Source organism: Pelodiscus sinensis, chromosome 3 (assembly GCF_052426305.1).
Source record: "Pelodiscus sinensis isolate ZL-2025 chromosome 3, ASM5242630v1, whole genome shotgun sequence".
Taxonomy (NCBI): domain Eukaryota; kingdom Metazoa; phylum Chordata; order Testudines; family Trionychidae; genus Pelodiscus; species Pelodiscus sinensis.
This window is the reverse complement of record NC_143054.1, coordinates 199,537,743-199,562,977: the sequence shown is the minus strand read 5'-3', so window position 1 is coordinate 199,562,977 and position 25,235 is coordinate 199,537,743. Positions and strand designations below refer to the sequence as shown.

The 25,235-nt window shown below is 50.9% G+C and overlaps 1 protein-coding gene across 1 annotated transcript in view; it reads left to right on the top strand.

The window, feature by feature from the left end:
- The window catches only part of TTBK1 (tau tubulin kinase 1), a 137,696-nt gene that overhangs the window by 29,886 nt on the left and 82,575 nt on the right, over window positions 1–25,235 (top strand). The window contains exons 2-3 of the mRNA XM_075925811.2: window positions 1,020–1,178; window positions 18,758–18,905. Of these exons, the coding sequence (XP_075781926.2) occupies window positions 1,071–1,178; window positions 18,758–18,905 (256 nt within the window). The 5' untranslated portion in view covers window positions 1,020–1,070. The remainder of the gene's footprint in view (window positions 1–1,019; window positions 1,179–18,757; window positions 18,906–25,235) is intronic.

Below are 25,235 nucleotides of genomic sequence, written 5' to 3'. Positions count from 1 at the left end.
AAAGGGGGCCGGAGCCAGCAAGAAAACTGTGACTAGAAGGAGTGTGTGCTCCAGGCTAGCTCTGAGGCCAGAAAATAGCCTATCGTCAGGGTAACCAAGTGTGAAAAGGGGAGTGGGGAGGGTTGTGGGTGTGATAGGATCTTATATAAGACAAAGCGCCAATAAAACTGGGACATCTGGTCAGCCTGCCTCTAGGGGCGGGTACGAGAACCACTCAGGTGCTTTTACATGAGCAAGACCAGCACTGCTATGAAGCTAAGCGTCACTTTTATGGCGGGATGGGAGCCCCGCATTCATGAACAAAACTGGCTTCCGAAGCAGGTGAACTGCTGGATGAGTGAGAGCCCCTCGCCCTGGACACAGAGACAGAAGGAAAGTTGATATTGTAGGAACGAGGCTTGTCTCTGTGCCTGAAAAGTGAACCTTTTTAGCAGGGCTTGCGTGTTACAAGGACTAATCTATACGTGGCTGGAACCCCTCCCCCGTCCCTTTCTTCTCTGCTTGGCTGTTTGCAGCGTGTGGGACCCAGGTGCCGCGCTAGCCCCCTTTGGCTTTCAGAGCGTGGTACCTGGCAAGTCTTGGTGAAGTGAGCGTTGGAGACAGTCAGCAGGAAACCGGAATAACAGAAAATGAAACAGTTGCTCTGTTAAAGCGAGATTTATTTTTTTTGCCGGGTACAATGACAGCTCTTTCTTCATTCCCGTCCCTTGTCCCCGAGACTCAGGCTGTAAGCAGGGACCTGGCATTGGCCCATCTTTTGAGCGGCTGGCTACGAGGCCCGCGAGCACTGAGACGCTGCATGGTGTAGCCAGGAACGTGGCATCTCCTCAGTTGGCGCTGGGGGCGTGGGGCTTGGCTGCTTTGGCCAGGTTTGTGCATGGGGAGAGCTGAGAAGGCGCTCTTTCTGATGAGCTCGAAACCAGAGCCCCGGGGGGAGAGGGGGTAGTTTCATTGGCCTCTGCCGCCCGCAGTGGCTTGCACTAACACTTTCCTTTTCTCCCTTTTGTTTTTCTGCCCAGATAAATGGCTCATTTCAACTGGGAGCTACCAAACTACTTTCTGGCTGGCAGATGCAGTGCCTCGTAGCAGCTATCCGGGAGGAACCAAACATGAGTGGGGGAGGGGAGCAGGTTGACATCCTGCCGGCCAACTACGTGGTCAAGGACCGTTGGAAAGTGGTGAGTAGCCCCGGCTCTCCGTTTCCAGCATTACTGGCCCAAAACTCTCCTCTGTGGGATGGGGTAAGGTCCTGGGACTGGTCAGACTGTGCTGCCGGGGGGCGGGTCTGGGCCAGGCAGGGGGGAAAGTAACTTACGTTTCTTACAGGTCCTGTGGTATCGTAGCCCCTCCCTTCCCCTTCCCCCCGGGCACTGTGCAGTGTGCAGCCAGCGTGGCGAGGGGCCAGCAGGACAGGCAGGGAGCCCGCCTCTCCACCTACAGCGTGGCGCTCCCACCATGGGCCCCTTTCTTACCGGCCTCCTTTCGCCTTGGGGGTCAGCCCGACAGAGAGGAAGGTGGTAAATAACACACCCGTGGGCTGAGACAGCCGACGGTTTAGAAGTGCAAACCTGCGGGGGGTGTCTGGCTAGGACGGTGAGCAAAGCTCTTAGGAGCCAAGATAGCCCACTGCCGGGTTTCAAGTCCCTGCTCCAGGTACTAGGGAGTTTCCAGGCCTGTTTTAACACTGGCCAACACGGCATTTCTTCCCCTAACCTCGGCCTCAAAAACGGCAGACCCCGTTTCGCCCACGCCTTCCAGAATCAGTCCTCTGACGGCAGGCGCTCGGCATGTCGGCTTGAACAGGTTCAGTCTGGCAAAGTCACAAAGAACTGAACACAGGGGCTCGTAATGGAAAGGGTCATTCAGCCTTAACTATGGCCTTTGCCATCAGCTTGGCTTATGATCGGGCCTGCCGATGGGGAAAACAGCGGGCTGGCTGGGAACTCTAGGACACTTTGAGTTGTCGCCAGATCATTGCTCCACGTGGCTCTGCGGGCTGGGGGAGGGGCACGATGGGCTGACTGCAAACAAAAGGAAGTTTTTCTTCATATGGCGCAGAGTCAACCTGTGGAACTCCTTGCCAGAGGATGTTGTAAAGACTAGGACTTCAACAGGGTTCAAAAAAACCCTAGATAAATTCATGGAGGTTAGGTCCATCAATGGCTATTGCAGGATGGGTAGGAATGGTGTCTCTAGCCAGTGTTTGTCTGGAAATGGATGACAGGAATGGGATCATGTGAGGATTCCCTGTTGTGTTCCCTCCCTCTGTGGCATCTGGTATTGACCACTGTCGGCAGACAGGACATTGGGCTAGATGAGACCTTTGGTCTGACCCAGTCTGGCCGTTCTTCTGTAGTGCCCGGGGCCCCGCCCTTTCTAGGGGCAGGAAGCCCCTCCCCCCCCACACCTGCCCCCAGGACCTGCCATGGCTGTCGGCCCCACTGCCTATGAGAAATGAAGAAGCTGAGGAAGTTGCCCTGTCCCTGTGAGCAGTAACTGCCGTCGATTGTTGTAGCAATACCCCAACTCAGCGTTTAGAATCCCTCACACGCACCCCCAAGGATCCTTTGAGCTTAGTCAAGGTGCCGCCCCTTTCCCATTCGTCCCCTTCTTCCTCAAAGCCCTCGGAGGAGGGGGCGGGAACTTCCCCCCCGGGCTCAAAGCGCTGGGCCACGCCCAAGGTGCGGTGTGCATGGCGGGCCCAGGGATCGGACTGGCAAGCAGGTTTCTATTGGCCGCCCTGGGGTACGACAGGACGCGAGCTTTACCGGCGCTGGGAAATCCCAGCGATGCGCGCGCACACGTGTGTCTGCCTGAGCAATCCTCACAGCTCTCGCGGGCCCTCACTGGGTGTGATGCATGCACGCTGCCTGCAGTTATGGAGTCCCCGGGGAATGTTCATCAGCTGGCAAAGCACGGCGCGTGGAATTCATTGTGTCCCTTTCGCGTGGGAGGGGCCTGGCTGCAGGCAGGCCTGTGTGAAGAAGAAATTCACTGTTGTCCTTTCAGGAAGGGAGGCTAGCCCACCCCAGGGCACGGTAATGGTTTCCCCTCTCCCTCTCCGCCTGTCTTATCTATTTCCATGGTATGCTCGCAAGGGAAGGGATCCTCTCTTGCCAGTGTTTGTGCAGCGCCTAGCACAAGGGGCCCGCTCTCACTTGGGACCTCCTATGAAGCAGGCATGCCAGAAAAGAGAACATCAACGAGGTGGAGTCCGTGTCGTGGACATGGTTTTATTGTGAGACTGGGGGCGGACGCTCTTCTCTGTTGCCGGGAGAAGTGTAATTGGGAGCGGTCCTTGGTTTCCCTGTGCGTCGTTTCATATTGCGTCAGAACGTTCCGTCCACAGCTTAGGGCAGGGCGATTTACCACGTGGCCTGGGAGCCACATGCGGCCCGTGGCCCGTTTGTTTGTGGCCCGCGGTGCGGTTTGGGTTGATGCGGGGCTCAACACGCAGCCCGCGAGCGGGAGACAAAACAAAAAAGCTGTCAGTGTAATGGGCTTCTGTTGAGATGCGTTTTAGTAGTGACATTCCTGGACCGGCAATTGCTCATTAGAAGTGCTGTCATATGTGTGGAAATCGGGTAACTATTGCATTGTATTAATATCAGCAGGACGGACTTAAATTGAGCCTGCGTGTTGTATAGTCTTACCTTAATCATTGTATTCATGCCAGTCAGTGTGAAAGAAGCTATTTGCATATATTTGCATATCTATTTGCATGTATATGCAACCACAGTTAAGTTGCAGCCCTTGTCATGTGCGGTGAGTATCCCTGTGGCCCCTGGGGCTTCCAAAGTTGAGTAGCCCTGGCTGAGGGCGGCGGTAATGGGATGGTCTCTATGCTTACCGTGTCCTGAGGCAGCTGGTAGGCCGGTGGTCTGGGCCACAAGGTTGCACTGTGCCTAACCACTGGCTTGTCAGTGAGCTGAATTTTGTAGCATTCCTCTGTCTGCTTTAGCTGTGGTCATAGTGTGACACTGAGATACCGTGTGCAACGGAATCTTGCTGCTTTTTATGGCTGTGGAAGGGAGGAAAGAACGTGAAGGACAGTCCGACGTCCTGCTATTGAAAGGAAAACATGCCAAGTGACCTTGCCGTGGGGTGTGTCGGAGGGAACCTAGCTTCTCTCCATACTTAGCTCCCAAATATTGCACTGATTCAGCTAAAAATCAGTGTTTAATCTGATATAGTTAAACCGGGGCAGCCCCTTGCATGGAAAAACTTAAATGGGTTTACAGTTAGTTTACAGAAGGATCAGATTTTTATCGATAAAATGTCATTAAACTTCAGTTTCACTGTACAGGTTGAACCTCTTTAGTCTGGCACCCTTGGGACCTGACCGGTGCCAAACTAGAGAATTTCCCGGACTACGGAAGGTCAATATTGTCCAGCAGCATGACCAGCACTTCCACTCCTTGCTGGGTTCTTAGAAGACATTTAAGGGTAAATCTGAGCTAAATAACAGCACAGAACACGGAGAGCCAGGCCTGGGGGCGGTAAACAGACTTTACGGCACTGCGGGAAACTTGGCCACACCCATGAAAACTGGACATCCGCCTCACTAAAATCATTCCAGACGATAGATGTTTCCAGACCAGAGAGTTCTGGACTAGAGAGGTTCCACCTGTACACCCACAAACTGACAAAATATTTCCGTTGATAGCAGAAATTTCCAGATAGGCAAAAAAAGAGAAGAATGCTGCTTGATAACTTAGTTTGCTTTAATCCTATTTACTGTGTTTTGACATGTGGTGTTGACAGTTTGGACACATCTGTACAGCAGGGCTGAAGCCAAAATAAACTACGCCTCTTTAGCTCCGTCAGTTGCGTAGCTGAAATCAAAATAGCTTATTTCAGCTTTTGGCGCTGTCTACGCAGCATGAAGTCCGAGGTAGAGCAACTCTTCCTCCAACTTCCCTTACTCTCGTGAAATGAGGGTTACAGGAGTCGAAGTAAGATGTTCTCCACCGCAACGTTATTTCAACATTATATCGAAATAACTGCTTGTAGCGTAGACGCGGACTATATTCTTTTGGAATAACGCCAGTTACTCGTTCTCGTATTCTGAGTGATAGCGTTACAATCAAACCGCCTTATGATTCCCTGGACTGGCAAGAAATTCACATAAGAAATGAAGCAGAGGAGAGGGGGAAATCTGGAAAAGTGCCTGGGCGAGACCATTATGCTACATGTGATTCAAACTTTGTTCTCATACCTGGCTAGTTTGAAATTAGCCAATGACAGACTTTGTTACAGAAGCAGAGTGGCTAATATGGTGGGCTAATAGCGGGGGACGATTCATGGAATCTCTGGGGACATGAGGTGTGTGAGAAGAGGAGCCTGACAGCCTGTCTGCTTGGTGCTAATTCTAGAGCCGAGGTGGATGAAGTAATGTCTTTTATTAGATCCACTTCTGCTGGGGAGAGAGGGAGGCTTTCAGCTACACAGACAGAGCTCTTCCGTCAGGTCTGGGAAGGGAGCTCCCAGCTTAAATGATTGTTAGCAAGTAGTTAGCCATATTGTCAGGGGGCAATCAAGGAAGAGTGGTCTATTAACCCCTCTGCTGCCGTAGGACAAAGACCGGATTAGTGGGTAACAGATTGGTGTAAAAATCCAGAGTTGCTATTCCAGGCCTGGGCAAAATACGGCCTGTGGGCCAGATCCGCCACCCCTAGCCACTGGATCCAGGTTGGGGAGGCAGTAGGGAGCCGCAGGCAGGCTCTCTGCTTGTCCCACCGCTGCTCAGAAACGGGGCTGCAAGGCACTTTCTCGTTATGAGCCTGTGGGGAGAGGAGAAGATTCAGACACGGCTCCTGCCCCCAGCACCGATCTCAGTGGCCGGTTTCTGGACAGGCATCCACGAAGCACAATCCTCCTGCTCAGTTACTCACTCAAGCACATGGCCGAGCAGCCAGAAACATGTTAAAGTCTGCGGGCAGGCAGGATGGGTTGGCTGTTGGCTGGTAAGTCTCCTGGCCAGAACCTGCCTCTGTCACCCCACCCCCTCCCTTCCCCAACCCTCTGCCCCCCACTCCTGCCCCGCTACTCCACACGCATCCATAATCCCTCCTGCCTGAGATCACAATCTGCTCCTACCCTAGGTCACATCCCAAAATCCTGCACCCCAGTTCCCTGCCCTAGATCACAACCTCCTCCTCAACCCAAACTCTCTTCCAGACGCCATTCTCCCTCCTGCACCCCAGTCTCATGCCCCAAGCTCCCTTCTGCACCCAACCTCCATCCCAGACCCTGCACCTCCTCCATTAATACCATGGAAGTGCACGGCCCTCTACCACTTTCAAAATCTTGGAGTGGCCCCCTGTCAAAAATTACTCTCCACCCCTGATCTACTCAGTCCATGGCTTTTAGTGTCTAGCAACGTTCTGAATTCAACTTTCCGGGCTTGGCGTTTGAAGGCGTCATGCAGGTTTCCTGTGATGATGACAAGGGATCAGTCAGCGGTAGCGTAATCGATTGTTCTGTGAAATGTGTTCACCTGGGGATACTATTGGGTCTTTGTCGGCTGGTGTTTTCCGGTCTGAGAGTGCAGGGATTGGCTGGCCCACTTGAAGAAATTATCTCACCCGCATTGTCTCTCTAATATCCTGGAACCAACACTGTACTGGCGCTAATTATGTCCCTCTCTGTGTCTGCTGTTCTTCCTCCGCACCTCTCTCTAGGGATGTGAAAAATGTTAAAAAATCTTAACCGTGTAACGGATGGAAATTCCATTGGTTATACGGTTAAACGGGCTCCGTGGGTTGCCAGCTGCTGGCCCCTTGGGCTCGGGGCTGCCCGCGGCCCTGTGAGCTCCCTGCTGCTGCCAGCCCCATGGGGTCCAGGATGCCAGCTCCATGGGCTTCTGGCTACCGTGGGGCTGGGCTGCTGGTACTGCCAGCCCCACCGGCTCTTGGCTGCCCACCCACACTCCCTAGCAGAGTTTAAATGGTAACAGGAACCAAGAAGCATCAGCTTATCAGTTGACTGTTTACACTCTTACACCCCTACCTCTCTCTGCCCCGTTACCCATGGGGCATTGTCCTCCCTGAAACGCAGCCAAGAAAGAGATTTTCTTATATTCTGGTTGATTTTAGCAAGCCAAACCCTGCTGCGCATCCGCCTGGCTCAGTGCCCTTGTACACCCTGGCCTCCTTGCCCTTTGGTTTCTCCTGCCTCCCTGCGGTGGTGCAGAAATTGACGGGCAGCGAGCGGGAGTGTCTCTGCACTGTGGTGCCCCCAGCATGCTGTGGAAGACAGAAATACCGATCATCACGTGGCTGCAGCTTGCAGGACAGCTGGTGCCTGACTCCTGCCCCAGCTGGTGGTCAGGACGCTGCTTCTCTCCCTCTTCCCACAAACGTGCTGAATGCAGCCGGAAGCTCCCTCTTACCAACTAGTCAACTTCTCCATCGGATACTTGCTTTGCTTCGCCCAGGCTGTAAGACCGACACAGGAAAGCTTCTCCAACACAATGGGAACAGCCTCTATTCTCCTCCGTCAGCTCCCCCCTCAAAGCAATCCATTCTGCACAGCGTCCACAGGCAGGAGGGAGGGCCATCACTACTGTTCTCTTGGCGGGACAGGCTGGTGGTTCCTCCTCCTCTACTTTCCCACCCAGCTGCTTATTGCATTCATCGACCCGGCCTGCTGTCTGCACAGCGCTCTGATACAACCCATCGCACACCGAAAACTCTTCAGCAGGCGAGCAAGTGGCTGAAATGTTGGGTACCACCAGTGTTGAGGTTACCCAGGCAAATGAGTTTGTCTGACTTGTGCATACGTATCACAATGCCGTTTGTCATCCTCACTCTAGTATCTGAGGCCTTCCCAAAGACTGCTTGATTTTTCCCTGCCCTGGGGAGATGAAGGGGCGGTGTCATGGGTTGGGAAGCTGACACAGAGAGAGATCCAAGTCATAAGTGGCCACTAATTTTTGGTGCCCAATTCGAGACGTTCAGGCTCTGGTTCTTCAGAGTCCTTACCGTGATGTAGCATGTGGTGTGGTCAGAGCATAGCTCTGAGTGAATTCAGAGCAGCTGTGAGAGCGATAACGCCGCTGCAGATCTAACCCCAGGGATTTAAGCCGGCCCCGCAGTGGAGGAGGAACACACGAATGGTCACGTGTCAAACACTCAGTGGAGGTGACTTGTCTGGCATTGCACAGGAAACCTGTGGCATTGGCAAGGACACTCTCCAGTCCTCCAGGGCTGCATTCAAGTGCCTGAGCCATGCAGCCACCTTTCCACTTCCTGCCAGTCCTTGGCCCAGTCTTTGCACTTTTCCCAGCTTCTTCAGCTGATAGAAAGAGCAAGGGGACTGGTAGGAACCCGGGGGCCTGAGGAAATGCACCTAGAATACTCCAGGAGCTGGTAGAGGAGGTATCTGAGCCTTTAGCTATCCTCTTTGAAAAGTCACGGCAGTCAGGAAGGACACCAGAGGACTGGAAAAGGGCGAATCTAGTGCCCATCTATAAAAAGGGAAATAAGAACAGCCCAGGATACTACAGACCAGTCAGTTTAACGTCTGTGCCAGGGAAGATAATGGAGCAAGTAATTAAATAAATCATCCGAGAACATCTGGAAGATAATAAGGTGATGGGGAACAGCCAGCATGGATTTGTGAAGAACAAATCATGTCAAACCAATCCGATAGCTTTCTTTGGCTGGAGAGGGATGGCAGGAGACAAATCGCTTGATCGTTGTCTTCAGTCCCCCCCCTCCGGGGCACTTGGTGCTGGCCACTGGGCTAGATGGACCTTTGGTCTGACCCCGTACGGCCGTTCTTATGCTATGTTTGATAGGCTAGCGAGCCTTGTGGATAAGGGAGAAGCTGTGGACGTGGTATGCCTAGACTTGATACGGTCTCGTATGACCGTCTTATCAATAAACTAGGGCAATACAATCTAGATGGGGCTGCTATACGGTGGGTGCATAACTGACTGGATAACCGTTCTCAGACAGTAGTTATTAATGGTTCACAATCCTGCTGGAAAGGCGTAACAAGTGGGGTTCTGCAGAGGTCTGGTTTGGGACCGGCTCTGGTCAATATCTTCATCAACGATTTTCACAATTGCATAGAGCAGGGGTGGGGAACCTCAGGCCCAGGGGCCCCCAACTTGCCTGGATACGGCCCCGAGGCTCAGCATTGGGGAGCTCGTGTTGGCGCTCCAGCCACCCACCCACCCACAGGGCTGGAACACACAAAATCTCTTAGCCTGGGCCCCCTTAGGCGCCAGTGTGCCAGGGGAATGTGGGGAGGGTCTTTCTCCTTCTCTGTCAGGGGCTTCTCACTTTGCTTCTTACTTGTGTGTGGCCCCAATTGATTCTTCTGTGGGTCGGCGGCCCCTGAGCCAAAAAAGATTCCCTGCTCCTCACAGAGACAGCACGATTGTTAAGTTTGCAGATGATCCCAAGCTGGGAGGGGCTGCAACTGCTCTGGAGAAATGGTGGGAGGTAAACAGCATGAAGTTTAATAAGAACAACTGCAAAGTGCTCCACTTGGGAAGGAACAATCAGTCTCACACAGACAGAAGGGGAAGCGACTGTCTAGGAAGTAGTCCTGCAGAAAGGGACCTAGGGGTCAGAGTGGACCACGAGCTAAATATGAGTCAGCAGTGTGACACTGTTGCAAAAAAAGCAAACCTGATTCTGGGCTGCTTTAACAGGTGTGTTGTGAGCAAGACACGAGGAGTTGTTCTTCTGCTCTACTCTCCGCTGATTAGGCCTCACTTGGAGTGTTGTGTCCAGTTCTGGGCACCGCATTTCGGGAAAGATGTGGAAAAATTGGAGAAAGTCCAGAGAAAAGCAACAAAAACGATGAAAGGTCTAGAAAACATGAGCTATGAGGGAAGACTGGTAGAACTGGTCTTGTTTAGTTTAGAAAGGAGAAGACTGAGAGGACATGAGAGCAGTTTTCAAGTATCTAAAAGGGTGTCACAAGGAGGAGGCAGAAAAACCCTCCCTCCCTTTCTTCTGTCTTTTCCACCCCCTTCCTCCCCCCCCCCCCCGGCCCTTGCTGCAGGTCTGGCCAGGGCCGCCTGAGCCGTTTTGCTTGTTTCCGTCTGTGAGGCTCAGCAGGAATATCGGGCTGCACCCCTCATCCCCGTTCCCTCAGGTCCCCTCACCCCAGTGTGCACCAAGATCCAAGGGAGAATAATGAGAATTACTCCGGAGACTGTATTTGTTATTCAGCACTTTATTGGCCGGCTCAGCATCGCTCGGTGGGGGAGCACCCGCCTGCCTGGGCCTCGCTGTCTTGTCTCTTTGCCTTTCCATTGCCAGCTTCCTCTCTGTTCCCTCCCCCTTCCCTGGCTGTGGTGTTTGCGTTCCCGTCCATTCAGTGACTCCTAACATTCCCTCCACCCCCCCCCACACCGGGAGCTCCCCCTCTCTCTCCCTCAGAGCCGCTCTCAAATGACCAGCGGTTGGTGAAGACTAACATATGGAGCATCTTCATTAAGTTCTAGCGTTAACTGCCCAGTGAGATTAATGGAAGGGCCGAAGATTTCATGCCTTCCAGAGTTCTTGTTCCAGGTTTTCCACAGGCTCAGGCTGTCTCGGGGGAGCACATGTGGAAGGTTTGCTTTGCAGGAGGACTAGAAGTGAATGCAGGCCTAATGGTTTGTAGCACCGGCCCACACATTAGGACCATGAAGACCTATGCTGATATTTCCAGCTTCTGTACTCGTGAGCAGCTGTCTCCCCTGGCTGCATGTCCTCTGTCTAGAAAGACCCAGGGTTAGCTCCTTCTAGATGCACGTGCATCTTTGAGACCTTTTGGTTTATTTGATTCTGCCCTTTGTTAAAATCTTAGAAATGAAACTGCTGGCTTAAAAGTCTTTGCTGTACATCCTGTCAGGATGGGTCCCCAGTTCTTTCCGGCTCGTGATTCCCTGAAAGGCTGCCTCTAGGATCAAGAGCTGAGCTGAAGACCTAGATGGAGGCTGCCACATGGCACTTATAACCCTCTCCTGGCATCTTCTTGGCTGCAGCAGGTCACCTGGTCCGTGGCCTATCCCTGTGTTCCATGCTCGGAGCCCTTAGGTATCAGTCACATTCCTGAGATGTGTATTGGCACCTAGAGATTCATTGTCTCCTTGCTAATTAGCATAGCCGTAGGCTGAGCTTTCCTTGCAGAGTCCATGTTTATAACTCCACATACAGATATCATACAAATACATGAATAGCACACACAGAATCAGTAGAACACAAGCTTTCATGTGACACCTCACATGGCCCCCTTTGTATACACTTTTGGGGCAAACAGCCCCCCGCCCCCCAGATGCAGCAGTTATCTGGCTGCTCCCCTTAAAATCCAGTAATGTGACCGCCTGCTCACTGACTGTTGTCTTTCTCCAGCTCTGACCAGCTCTGGTTTTGTTCTGGTGTGTTGAGTGGGGCAGCAATCCTAGAATCCTAGAACACTAGGACTGGAAGGGATCTCGAGAGGTCATCAAGTCCAGTCCCCTGCCCTCACGGCAGGACCCAGCACTCTCCTCTAGAGCATCCCTGATAGATGGCTGTCCAATAACCACTGACGGTGCTAACAGCTCTGAGTGGTACCCTTCCTGTCTTAGCAATCTATCTATTGACTTTGCTTTGTATCTGCTTAGGTTTAAGTACCATTCTCCAGATACTTACTGATGCGCTGTCTCCTACCCCCTTTCCCTTTTATTCCCTCCCCCCTCCCCTTCCCCTCTCCTATTTATTTTGAGTGTACACATCCCAAACTCGTAACTCCAGGCATCTGAAGAAGTGGGCTGTGCCCAGGAAAGCTCATGATCCCATCTACATGTTTTGTTCGTCTACAAAGTGCTACCAGACCATTTGTTGTTTTTTTCTGCGATGTAGAGGGCAGGCATCCACTGGTTGCTGTGTTTGGGCTGTGGGTGACCCCTACTGGCCTCCGTCTGTAAGCACTGCCCAGCGGGGGGGGGGGCCACCTGAGGTCAGGTAGACAGAGACCCAACCGGTCTGTTGAGGGCAGGGACTGAACAAAGGAAGTGAGTGTTCGGGGGAAGGGTCAGTTTCAGCTGGGGGGAAACCAGGAAGCGGACAGACTAAGCAGAGCGTTGGGAGTTTAGGGGCCTAGGAACCCCATCCAGAGGGGTCGGAGGCATCCTGGCGCTGACTCCTGTAGCCACATCACGTCTATGCTGGGTTGTACCCTGGAGAAACAATAAACCTGCTCTATTCTACTGGCTGGCGGAGTCTGTTCCGGAAGCGCTGTCTAGACCATCCCTGGCAGGTGTGTGTCCAACCTGCTCTTCAATCTCTCCAGCGATGGAGATTCCACAGCCTCCCTGGGCTTCCTTTAGTCCAGTGTTGCCCCTGTTTAAACGCTTCCCTTTGTGTAACTCCCTTTCGTCTCTACATTGTTTTGTGTCCAGCCCTGTGCAGAGCGGGTTAGTGCCAAGTGCTGCTCTGCAGGCATTCAGTGGAGGACACAGCAGTGCATTGGGTTTTGGGTTAGTGCTTTGTCAGGATGGACTTTAAATAAATCCCCTCCGTGCAACAGGACTGTTGATGCAGCAAGCAGGTTGAAGTGTGATGTGCCCCCAAGATAGAAAATTAAAAATGAAATTTCCTTCTGCAGGCATTAGTGGGTCTCTTGGGCATTGTACGAAATGTTGTGTGTTGCTGCGTAAGGTGAAGACGTAAAGGTGACCTTCAATGGGGAAGGAATTATAATTGTCCTTTTTTTATAGACTTTTTATGTTTTTTCTGCAATTTTTTTTACATGGCAAATTTAGGACTTGGCTAACCTGTTTTTGCTGGAAGACTATGGAAGATTGGAGAACTAGCATCATGCTAGAGGGAGGAAGTGAAATCAGAGCAAACAAAGTAAAAGATTTTCATTGAAACTTCAGAATGCTTTGGGTTTTATTTATTTAGCACCGATTAGAGTAATGTAAGTAAACAGTGGAGACCAGTGATGTCTTTGACGCTGCATCAATCGATCCACCGGCAGTCGATTGATTGCATCTGCTTAGATGCAATAGGTTGGTCTCTGAGCGCTCTCCTGTCAATGCTGAGACTCCCCCGGGACGAGAAGAGGAGCCAGCGTCAACAGGAGAGCAGCCCCTGCTGACCTTACCTCACACTAGGCACCATAATAAGTACGTCAACTTCAGCTACACTATTTATATAGTGGAAGTGACAAAGATCAGATTGGCAGCAGGGGGTAGGGTAGACTAGGCCTAAGCATGAGGTCCTAGTCTAGTTGTCTAGTCCTCCAAGGAGACATCCAGCACAGACAGAGAGGCTGTTCCCCAGTCTGGCACTTCAAGTGCAGAAGGTGAGGGGCCTGCAAGAGACTTTAAAAATACCTTGCCTCTCTAGGTTCTGCTTAAAAAACTCCCCAAGGTCACAGATCCCCATGGGACGTAGCTGTCACCACCCAAGTGAAAAGGAAGAAATCACTTGGGAACTTATTCCAGAGGAGTACCCAAGCTTTTTGTCATGAGAGCTTGAAGAAACAAACTGTAATCTCTGATAGCTGACCTCTCAGTCCTAGGCATGCATATACAGACCCTTCCAGGACACAAGAATCAGATCATAGCCTTAAAAGAGGTGTTTTTATTAACCAAACAAAAAGAGATACTTGGTTGCTAGATGTTATAAAGACAAAAACAGATTAAAGCGCAGAGAATTGTTACAGTGTATGTGGGAGAGGGGCACACAGAATCAGTACCGGATAGGATTACCAGATGGTTTAACCAAAAATACCGAACACTTCCCCTCCCCCCCGCAAAAAAAAAAAAAAAAAACTAGGGGAAAATTCTGTTGACGGGGGAATAAAAGGGGAAGGACAAAGTTGTTGAGCAAAACAAAACAAAAAAAAGGATCATGAGAGCGAGAGTTATTAAGCAAAAAACAAACAAACAAACCCCACAGCATTAAAACAGCATGGCCCCTTTAAGTGCGTGCAGAGTCAGAATAGGGATAGGAGGAGGGGAGAGGTTGAGCACTAAGACCCAGGGAAGGCATTGCTTCCCCTTGCTTCAGGTCTTTAGGGTTTTTGCCAACGGTCATCTTGCTTGGTTGAGCCAGAAGGCAGCTTCCCTGTGGAACCAGATAAGCAAGAAGTCCAGGGGGCGGGGATCCAGAGGCCTGGGGGGGGGGGATTGGGCCCAGTTGCCAAGTGTGTCATAGGGTTGCCAGGTGTCTGGTACTTTCGCCTCCTGGCAGGGGGAAAAACCCAGAAAATACCGGACATTTTAGGTCTCCAGTATTTTCTGAATTTTTTTATCGGACAGGAAACAAAAATACTGGACTGTCTAGGTCAGTACCAGACACCTGGCAACCCTAGTACTGAAGAGTTCAACCAAACAACAAAATAAAGAAAATCACCTGATTGCATCTAAACACACATTCACTATCTACTCATGTAACCATATTTCCAAGGTCCAGTCCAATTCTAGGCCCAAGTATTCCTTTTTTTAGGCATGCTATCCCTGTCCGGATCAATTCATCATTTCCCACCAGCTCCTGGTTTAAACTCGCCCAAAGGAAACCAGCAGGCACGTTCCCTTTCATTTCAAATCTCAACACTTTCTTCCCATTAGTTCTCCTGGCTCCCTGCCAAAACTTTCTAGCTACCTGGGTTTAACCTGTTAGTTACTGAGCGCTGGGATGTTTAGAAAAGGACAGCACTCCTCCTGTCCGTCACAGAGGATAAGACTTAAGCGTTCTGATATTTCCAAAGCAAATAGAAATTGAAAAAATGCAACATCCATAAACCCCAACTCCCTTTCAGGGGTTCTACATTGTAAAGAAGCAAAATGGGCCTGAACCCAAATTCTTTTCTCCCTTGCAGATTACCCTTCCAAGAGAGCGAATTACAGGGTCTTTTCAAAAACTTCTTTGTCTTCTCTGCTAGTTCCATGGGGCCAACCATGCAGTTTTTACTCGGACCCCTTTGAATGGAAGCTCTGTCTGAGTAAGGACGGCAGGGTGGTACCTGTAGGGAGAAAGCATGAAAGGAAAGAGAAATGTGCTATATTTCAGTTCTGTTTTGCATGTGTCTTTCATACCGACTGTCTTTCCAGGTGCCCTGCCAGCTACGGTGTTAAATAGAAATGCCAGGCGGAGAGCAATTAAAAGGGGCTGTCACTGGAGAGGAAGTACGTGTCCAGCCATGAGCTGGTGAGGCTGTTCTAATCCTCCCATGGATGCTGCCGCACGAGCCGTGCAGCACTTAGATGTCAGCCTTGTTGGCAGGGGCGGGGCAGGCTGGGCAGAGTGCTGTACGTGGAAGAGAGATCAAGTGGCGCCGGAGAAAGGGAGGCCGAGCAGAGGGAAGAGACCCGAAAAGGCAGGCAGGGCTGTGGCCACAGTCTGTTTACATTGGCAGGAGAGATGATGAATGTGCTGGTGTGTACAGTGTGTTAGCACCCTGGGCACGTGGGTAGCCCATTGTTTTGTGTCCTCCCCCACCCCCCACTTATTGGCATTCTGTTGGGAACAGCAGACTCCCTGAATGGTGCAAGGAAGTGACTGAGGTCGTGTCCGTTTCCCTGCGCCCACGGTGCGGCTTTGGAGAGATCCCCTTTGGGATGCAGCTAGTGCCGTCCTGCGAGCTCTTTCTGACTGTGCCAGCCCAGCTCTTTGATGTCTAGGGGGAGTTGTGGCCCTCGGGGATGCCAGCAGCTTAGTATGGTGGCTGTAGTTTAAATAACCCCCAAAGGGGAATATTGGCACTAAGGTGAGAGTCTCGGATTGTCCCTGCAGTAGGGAGACCGAGCTCCAAGTTCGGCTTTGCTACAGCATGTGGCTAACAGTGACATCTGCCTGAAGGAGCCCTCGGAGCCCGGGTGTCAGACAGACGGCCGCAGGCTGTGTCCGGTCTGCTTAATGTGTCTATGCCCTGCTGTCACCATCCCGGGTTCCTCCCCAGGTCCAATGCCTGCCCCGCCCTGCCCACGCTTTCCCCAGGAGGTTAATAGAGGTTTGTGCAAAACCAGTCTTTTAACTCATTCCTTAGCTCCCGGCTTGAGGCCCACCCCTCCCGGGGGGTCTGGCGCCGCCTGCCCCAGGCTCCCAGCTTGTCAGTTCTTCTCCCTGCCTGTCGCTGCCTTCCCAGGGCTGTGGCTCAGTCCGTCTGCCCCTCCGACAGCCCACGAGCAGCCCTTTCTGGGGGGAGCTCGGCTCTCCTGACTTGGCTGGACTGGATTCACTTGCTCTGATCCGTGTGTGGGTGCTGGTCCAGCCTCTGCGGTGAGAGCTGCAGGACACGCGCAGGCGGGACAGAACCCTTTCCTTCTCAGAAACCAGTGTCTAGCCCTCACGGCTGCAAATAAAACCAGATCTGATCCATGCAGAGAGATTTCACAGCATGTGCCGATGGGCTGGAATAATGACCAAGTTGGGGACACCCCCCACCCCAATATGTCCACTCCAAGGGGGCTGCCTCCGACAGCAAGGCAGGGCTGGCGATTGCTCGCAGGGAGCGTCGTGACTCCGTGTCAGGGCACTGGGTGTGGTCACGCAGGCGTCTAGCCGCAGAACTGCTTGGTGCTTGTTGGGGGCGGATCACGGTCTGTCCAGACAGTTGCCCCTGTTTTATTCTTGAGGCTGGGGACGCCAGGGCTCACCTCCCCTTGTGATGTCTAATGAGCCTCGGCTGGCTAACGAGGGAGCATATTCTCCTGTCTAGGATCCCGCTCATTCATCCTGCTAGGAGAGCGGTGGCCAAAGTACAGGACACAAACGTGGGCAAAGGACTCTATGCCTCCCCTCATCTTCTGAGATATGGAAGAATGAGACTAACATGAGGAGTCATGATAACATGGGTGCTGTCCCCCATTCTGCCACAGACTTCCCAGGTGGCCTCAGGCAAGTCATTTAGCCTCTGAATGCCTGCCTTAGTTTCTGCATCTGTAAAATGAGGCTAACACAAACCTTCCTCCCAAGAGACTTGTGGGGTTTAATGAGCGGTCTTGGAAAGTGTAATATATGTCTTAAATGTTATTAATAAGGAGTGTGGGCCAATGTTGCCTCGGAGCTTTTCCATCCATATGCAAATTTTTCCATCCACGTGTGGAATAATTGTATGTGCACCAGGGCACATGCATGTGCACCACCAGGACAAACATTAGCTGTGAGTGCTCTGCTAATCAGCTGGGTGGCCCTGCAAGTGCCCAGCTTAGAAGGAACACTGTGGCCGAGGAAGGCTGATCCCAGCATGCCCTGCTCCATCCTGATCCCGTGCTTTCCGAGAGCGTTTTGGAGAGCTACGGAAGTTCCCATGTGAACAGCTTTTCCCTTTCGGTTGAATAGGGTGGAGCTGAAGGGAACTGGCCAGCCCAGGCCAGATGGTTCTCACGGGCGTCAGAGACCCGTCTGCTGGTAACGTGGGGGTTGTGTTGCTCCAGTCTATGGGCTGCAGATTGCTTCTCTTCCCCATGTCCAGGGAAAGTGGAAGGTGGACAAGGGATCCCGCTGCCTTGGTGATCCCCAGCTGTTGAATGGGCGGGGCCATAGGCAGCTGGCCTAAGTTAGAGCAGCCGTAGGTGTGTTCCTACTTGGGCTGGCATCCGGCCTGCCGCAAATCAGCCCTCGATGGCTAAACCCACCTTTGCCTTCCCCACTCTGAAAATGCACGTACGTGCCAGGCCGGCGGGGCAGCAGGGCGAATACTTCCGCGCCCTTTGCCAGGTGATGGGGATGTGAGAGCGCGGTTATTTTAATCCTTATGGGAGCGCTAAAATTCTTAGCAATGACACGGTTACACGGTGCCCTCTCCGAGGGGTGGGGCTGGCAGCCGGTGCGCTCTCGGCCTCGCTCCTGAGGAGCCCTTTGCTGCCCTGCACTGCTGTCTCTGATACAGGGGCAGTAGTGTGGAGTGGTAACAGCCCCTGTCCACGGGGGGCCCAAGCTCGTCGCAGACAGAGGCTGCTCTTGCATCTCATGGAGCAGCCTCTGTCCATAGCAAGCCCGGGCCTGCCGTGTGTTCACACTCCACTGTGCGTCCTTCCTTCCATCCTCAGACCAGCGGGCTGGGACTGAGCCAGCCTGCCAGTCCGAGTTTTAAATGCAGAGCACGTGATGGTGTGGGGGGGCTTGTTGCCATTAACCAGGACACGTAACAGCTAAGCAATCACTTATCCGTTAACTGGGAAGCCATTAATCATCCCTAGTAGTATCACAGCAAGGCTGGGAAGCTGGGCAGTGTCGGGGACCAGAGGTGTGGGACCCAGATCCATAGGACTCTCAGGAGCAAGACGTGCCCATCTGCTCCCCAGGGAGCTGCTAACAGCTGCTAGGGCGGCTGCAGAACCCTGCCAGAGGACTGCAGGGCTGGCCCGTGGTTGGTGGAACACTGAGGGTCCCGACGGGTCCACAGCGTCCGTCTGTACGAACCCAGCACAGATGCAGGGGTTTGTCCATGTGGCTGGGATCTGCCTCGCTCGGAGAGAGCCGCGTTGCTTGTGCTTCTGCTCCCCGGGCTTGTCTCCCGGCCATCCCAACCTGGCCTGGCTCTGCTTGTCATTCTGGGGGTCCGCTCCCCAGTCTGCCTCCTGGCACCGGCCTCTTGCTTTGTCTTCTGACCCGTGCCTGGCTCTCCGCACGCCTGTTTTGCCCACTAGCTCAGACCCCCCGTGCTCTGACCGTGACGGGCGGCCATGTCCTAGGCAGGCCGGGGAGCTGGCCCCGCATCGCCCTGCGTGGAGAAGGAGCCAGCGCCCCGCTCCCTCCTGCAGTGCGACGGTAAAAGGACAGTGTGCTGAGCCCTGCTTTTCTGTTCTGTTTAGCTGAAGAAGATTGGCGGTGGTGGCTTTGGTGAGATTTATGAGGCAATGGATCTCCTGACCCGTGAGAACGTGGCCCTGAAAGTGGAGTCCGCCCTGCAGCCCAAGCAGGTCCTCAAGATGGAGGTGGCTGTCCTGAAGAAGCTACAAGGTAAGACGGGAAGGACGTGGCGCCCGGCGGCGGTGTGTGACCGTACACGTGCCGTGGCAGGGGCAGGCTTGGAGACCAAGTTTGTCTTCGTTCAGCCTCGCGGAGCGTGTATTTGTGACGTGAAACGTTTCCGCACCAAGCTCGGTTACACTCGGCATGGCCTTGGGCTGCCAGAGTCTCAGACCCTCCTCGTCCGGCTCTGTGAGAACGTTTCCTCCAGTCCCCCGTATCCCAGACCTGGCTCTGAGGTTGCTTTATGGGTGACCAGGCTCAGGTGTAGCAGCCTGGGTTAGGGCGACCCACAACGCCAGCGAACATAATTATGCAGCAGATTCTATACCTAGACTGAAACAGACGAACATGCGTGCCTTACGTTTACCTAGTACTGAGTGCTGTACATTTGGTGTCCTGGTTTTGGGATCCAGCCCCTGCACAGCTCATGAAATGTCCTTACGCTATGAAATCTGCAAGTGCGCAAAGCTGCAGCCGCAAGCTGATCACGTGACGTTTCTGCTTGCTTTTTATTTACTCGCATGTTATTGACAAGGCCGCTCGTGAATTCATGCCTTTTGCATGGCTAACTCTTGTTTCCTTACTGTTTTCTTTCACTGTCCCTGCAAGGCCTGCATTTCCACAAACACCCCCCCTTTTAGTACAGCGGTGTTAGTTGCTAACCGTACAACCGTTAAAAGTACCCCGACTATCTGAACTATAGGGTGGAGGCTCACTCCTCTTCATAGCCCACAAAGGCTAGCCCCTCCCCCAAAAGGGGGACCTAACATTTTTTTTGGCTGTGGGCTGGGTGATGGATACCAACTGTTCCCAAGTATGTTTTAGTAACCCTTGTTTTAGTTCTTCTGTTCCCTAAACCCAACGAATTACAAGTTTATTACTGTGTCTGTCACATCCAGAAGCTTTGTACACCTATTGCTACTGGGCTTTTAAGATCCAGACTTAAGGGAAGAATACTCTAATATTCCTTCTTCATTGTTGACTGTCCTTCTAGAGTTACAGTGTACAAATGGTTAGGGGATTTCGAGGAGTTTTATCTAGCACCACAGCAAATCCAGCATGTTCCCTGGGCCCAGACCGGCAGTGGTGCCCACAAACTACCACACACCTCTGGCCCTTTCCAGCACAGGTTGTTTTTACTACACCAGCTTCCTAGCTCCTCAGCTGTACCGTGCGATTGGCAGCCTGTGCCCCCCAGAGTGAACCCACATACCTGCGACACCCATTAGCATCTCTCAGGTTCAAACCACGGAACAAGTCTTGGGTTTTCCAGACCTTGTCAATAGTTTGCAACAATAGTTGAGGAGGCAAAACAAATGCAAAGTGTCTCTTGTCCACTTTTAACTTTCCCATGGCAATGAAAGGGGGCAAGTTTTCTTGCTCCATATCACTGAAGCCTGGTTTTACGTTGCATAGCATGTATCCCCCACACTGCAGAGTTATTGGAGCACTGTGATTTAATCCCATGCCTGCTTAAAAGCAATTACAACCTGTCTATTATGGACAGATAACAAAGCTTAATGAGTTCTCGGTTTTGCTCATTCAGTGGATGTGAGATTTTTTTGCTGCTCTCTTCTGTTGAAAAGCTTGGTCATGTTCCCACCGCAGCTGTGTGCCCGCTGGGCTTCAGAGAAACAGTCCAGTTCATGTGCCAGTGTTGTTCAGTTTCTTTTGTTGTGTTTGCTGCTCCCCGTGGGTAGTTGTACACCATGCGGAAGTAGACATTTGTCGTCAGGAAGCCCTTTCGACAGATCATAATTATATTACACCAGATATCAGTGCGCACGATCCGTTAGGTAACTGCTGATTGGTAACATTCAGTAACGCTGACACATAATGCAATGGAACATTTCTGTACCATATTTACCCCCCTGTAGATTTTAACCCAAGATCACGGCCCTGTTTGCCATCTAAGACACTTTATTCTTTTTTGTTTTGTTTGTTTTGACTTCCAAAACTCTGCCACGTAGAGTGCCTCTGCACTGCACCGGATGCTCGAAATAAGCTAAGCAGTTTGAGCTACGCAAATTGCATAGCCTATTTCGAGTCAGTTTCGAAATAGCTTATTTTGTCATTTGGCGCTGTCTACACAGCACCAGATTTTGAAATAACCCACTATTCCAAAACGTCCCTTACTCCTCGTGGAATGAGACTTAGAGGGACATTGGAATAGCGAGCCCGTTTTATTCCAAAATAACGGGCTTACTGTGAAGACGCGGGAAAGTTATTTCAGGATACCGCTGGTATCCCGGAATAGCGCTGCAGTGTAGACATAGCCCGAGTGTTTATTCCCTTAGCAGCATTTATGTTGCACCACAGTTAAAAGAAACTTCTGAATACAGTTTTCAGCAGCAAATGTTGTCATGTTTGTGTGAATGGGCAGTGCGTGATTTGAAATGGCTCTAGCATCCATAACTAATAACCTGTTTGAACAGAATTTGGGTGCCATTTCCAAATAGGATTTTGGCAGCTAGGCTTCCCTCCTATTACTGTTCTTCCTTGGTGCTGGGTTGGTTTATCCTTTCAAAGCACACGGCCACCTGAAAAAGAAAACGCAACTTATCGGAGCTCCTCTTGGGAGCCTATACGAGATTTGAATTAAGTAACAAGAATCCTCGAACACTAGAACCAGAAGGGACCTCGAGAGGTCATCAAGTCCAGTCCCCTGCATGTTCACCTTTCTTTTACCCCGTCACTGTATGCTCCATAGGAATGTACACTGCTTTCATAAGGAACTTCCACGCTTCACTTGCTATAATATTAGATGAGCTACGTTAATTTAATTGATTAATATTTTTTCTGCCATGCTTTCTGCCGTTGCTTTATTACTAAAAAAGGAATCCAGGGCCTTTCCTTAGTATCCTTCTTCGGGCTAGGGTTTTAGTCCCTATTTTCATTTACTGATTTATAGTTAAGAACATAAGAACGGCCGTACTGGCTCAGACCAAAGGTCCATCTAGCCCAGTATCCTGTCTGCCGACAGTGGCCAGCACCAGGTGCCCCGGAGAGGGTGGACCGAAGACAATGATTAAGCGATTTGTCTCCTGCCATCCCTCTCCAGCCTCTGACAAACAGAGGCCAGGGACACCATTTCTATCCCCTGGCTAACATGTAGAAACTAATTTGGTTTTAAAGAAAAGGTTAAACATTGTAAAAGCATGGAGGTGCCCAACGCGAAGGCCGCCAGGAGATGTTGGCTGCTGCCCAGACAGAGTCTGGGTCACCTTTGCAACTCTGAAAGATTTGGCTGGATTTGTAGCGGAATCTTTTAAAAAGCCAATTTATTTCGCTCGTATGTTTTACGTTTTCTTTTTAAAGGCTTTTAAAAAATTCTGCAGTCCCTGGGTGCGCTGTGAACAGTTTGAGACCAAATAAATATTTGACAATTGCTCGGCCTCGCCTTGCCAGCTGAGCCTCGGAAATGTCTTCGTTTCTACAGCATCTACAGAATCTGTTTCCATTATCAATCTCCTCTGATCCCATTCCATAAAAGATGGTCCCTCTACTAACTTCCTAAGTATTTAAGAGGGACATAGTTGCCACCCTCTGAAGATCTGCAGCTTCGAGTGAATATTAAATTAATTATTAAATTAAAGTTGAAGTTGAAGTTCATTCTGTTATCCTCAGTGGGTCCACCTGTCTGGCTTAGGATCTACAATTCTTAAGATTTAGGCCTGGTCTACACTTAAAAGCTAGAATTGGGAGCAGCCCTTCATTTCAGTTGCTCACATTGCCAAACAGTTATTTTAGTTTTATACGTAAGCTTTGCCCAGGGGAACGTTTTTGGCTTGGGGGCTGATGATTGCTGTGTTCTAGTCGTGTTTGGTTTTACTGCCATTTTAACTCCCTTCTTTTCCTTCCATGTCTCAGCTGTCGGAGACTTTAGGAAGCTGATTGTAACACTTTTCTGACTGGCATTATTTCTGGTTTCCATAGAATCATAGGCTCCTAGGGCTGGAAGAGACCTCAGGAGTTCATCAAGTCCAGCCCCCTGCCCAAGGGAGCTTTTTTTGCGTGGTTCCCCCTTACAGTTTGTTGTCTGAACGGATCAGTGCCCCTTGTGTTGCTCTGAATTATTTTTCTACACAGCTGTATCCAGGCTACATCCAGACCAGGGCACTCAGAAGCAGGGAAGCCAGACAGAAATCCGTATTCCATTTTTAACGATTTAGACTAAATCGTCCCTTGTCTAATGATATTGTCTGTCTGCCTGCAGCCGTCATTGACGCTTGAGTATTTATGCCCCATTGCTTTGAGAAAAAGGTTTGGTTTCCTTCTGAGTGGCTGTAAAGGGACAGAAACATAGCAGGAGGCCTTTGGCCCCCTTGTACAATTTGACTAGAAGGGTTCCACCAGCCCTGACTACCCAGGGTTGTACCAAAGGCTTAATCCCCACTCTGGCACGATGAATGCAGAAGTGGGGGCCCACAAAAGTACCCCAAAACCTTCTCTTTCCAGGGTTTGGTAAAAGCTTCCCCCCAAAATCTTAAAATCCTAGATTTTGGGGATAAAAATCCTCTGCCACCACCCAAGTAATGGTAAGAAAACAAGAAAGAGAATACTTGGGAAATCTCAGCCCTAAAGTAAAACCAGGACACACACACAAAAAATTAACCAATACCAGGTTAATAAAGAAAAAGAGAGAGAACTTTTATCATCACCACAATACTCCTGTTACAAGCATAATGACCAGCTGGAAAAGTCACCAATTAATATACTCCTGGGTGACGCCCATGGGCAACAAGCATACTTACAAAAGAGAGGAAAACCCATTTTTAAATGCACAGACATCAGATTCCCATTCCCAAACCATAAAACAATAAAACCTCATGGATTTATCTAAACTTTACCCCACTTACAGATAGTGAAGAGTCTTTTATTGGAGAGAGGCATGTGTCTGTCTCTCTCAGTATTTGGAGAGAAACTGCTCTGGGACAAAGGAAGGAAAAAACAAAAATTCCTTTGTTCCAGTTTGAAATCCCTATCTGCATTTCTATTGGCTGACTGCTACCTGGCTTAGGTACAGTTAACCCCTTAGTCCCCGGGCTGCTGGCTAACCCTCATGGACATGACACGGCGTAACTGGGTTTTATTATTAAACAAGCTTTTCACAGGTTTACTTCCACTTTGGAACACTTCCACAACCACGCTGTTTAGTTCCCTTCGAGCAGTGCAGTGTCAAATTGTGCAAATCCCCCTTTATCATTGCGTAAAGCTGTTCCTTAAACGGCTTGCCTATCGCTCAGTGACAGGTCCCTCCGCCGTTGTCTCTTTCTTGCCATTCATTAAGTGCTCTTCCTCCATGGTTGTCCCTGAGTCTTATTCTTTCAAGCTCCAGTGATGTTCTGGAGCATTCCTCCATCAGCTCCTTGAGTATTCTAGGCTACATTTCATCAGGCTAGTTGGGGCTTGAGAGGGAAAGCGAGGTCCGTAAACGAGGCAGGCTGAAATGGGGCCGACAAAGGGCTTACAAGGACTAAGAGAGGCTTCACAGCTCTGTCGGGGCAAAAGTGCTCTAGACCAGTGTTTTTCAACCAGTGGTGTGGGTACCCTTAGGGGTACTCGAGAGAAGTCTGGGAGGTACGTCAATACAACTGAAATGTGGAGAAAACTGAATTTTTGTTTTCAGTTTTACAGCGCTTTATTTTTGTACTTTTTACACCCAAAAATGTCATTGCCTGCCTGGCTACGACTACGTTGTTTAAACAAATGTGTTGCAATGGTAGAAAAAAAAGTGTGTCTGAAAACTGTAGGTACTGGGGGTACTTATACTTTTTTTTAAAAAGCGGGTACTTATTTACATTTTGTGTAAAGGGATACTTTATAACAAAAGGTTGAGAAACACTGCTCTAGTAAATCAGCAGGGAGCGTTGACTGAGCTACGTTTTTTTTCAAGATTTGTTCTCAAGAAGCAAAATCTTCAAGAGATTTGAACAACTGAGAGCGAGGGGGGTGTGCGAGTGAGTTATCGAGCCGAAGCCGGGAGGCACCTGCTGGAATACTCACGCAGGCAGAGCCACCACATCAGGACATGGGTGCCAGGGCAGGCGGGGGACTGACTAAGAGATGTGCCGCAGATTTCTGACCATTCTGTGGGGAACCACCCAAGGCGTGGAAACCAGTCTCGATCCTCACAAATGGGCACAGAGCACGCCGGGTAGGTCGTCTTGGGGAAGTCCAGCTGGCAAATCGGTCCCTCCAATAGTGAGGAACAGAAGCGTAGTAAATAGTGGAATTGAAACAAATAGGGTGGGTGTATGGATACCCAGTCTGTGCATCTGGGATGTCTGTAGCCAGTTTCTTTCGTGCAAGCTTCCT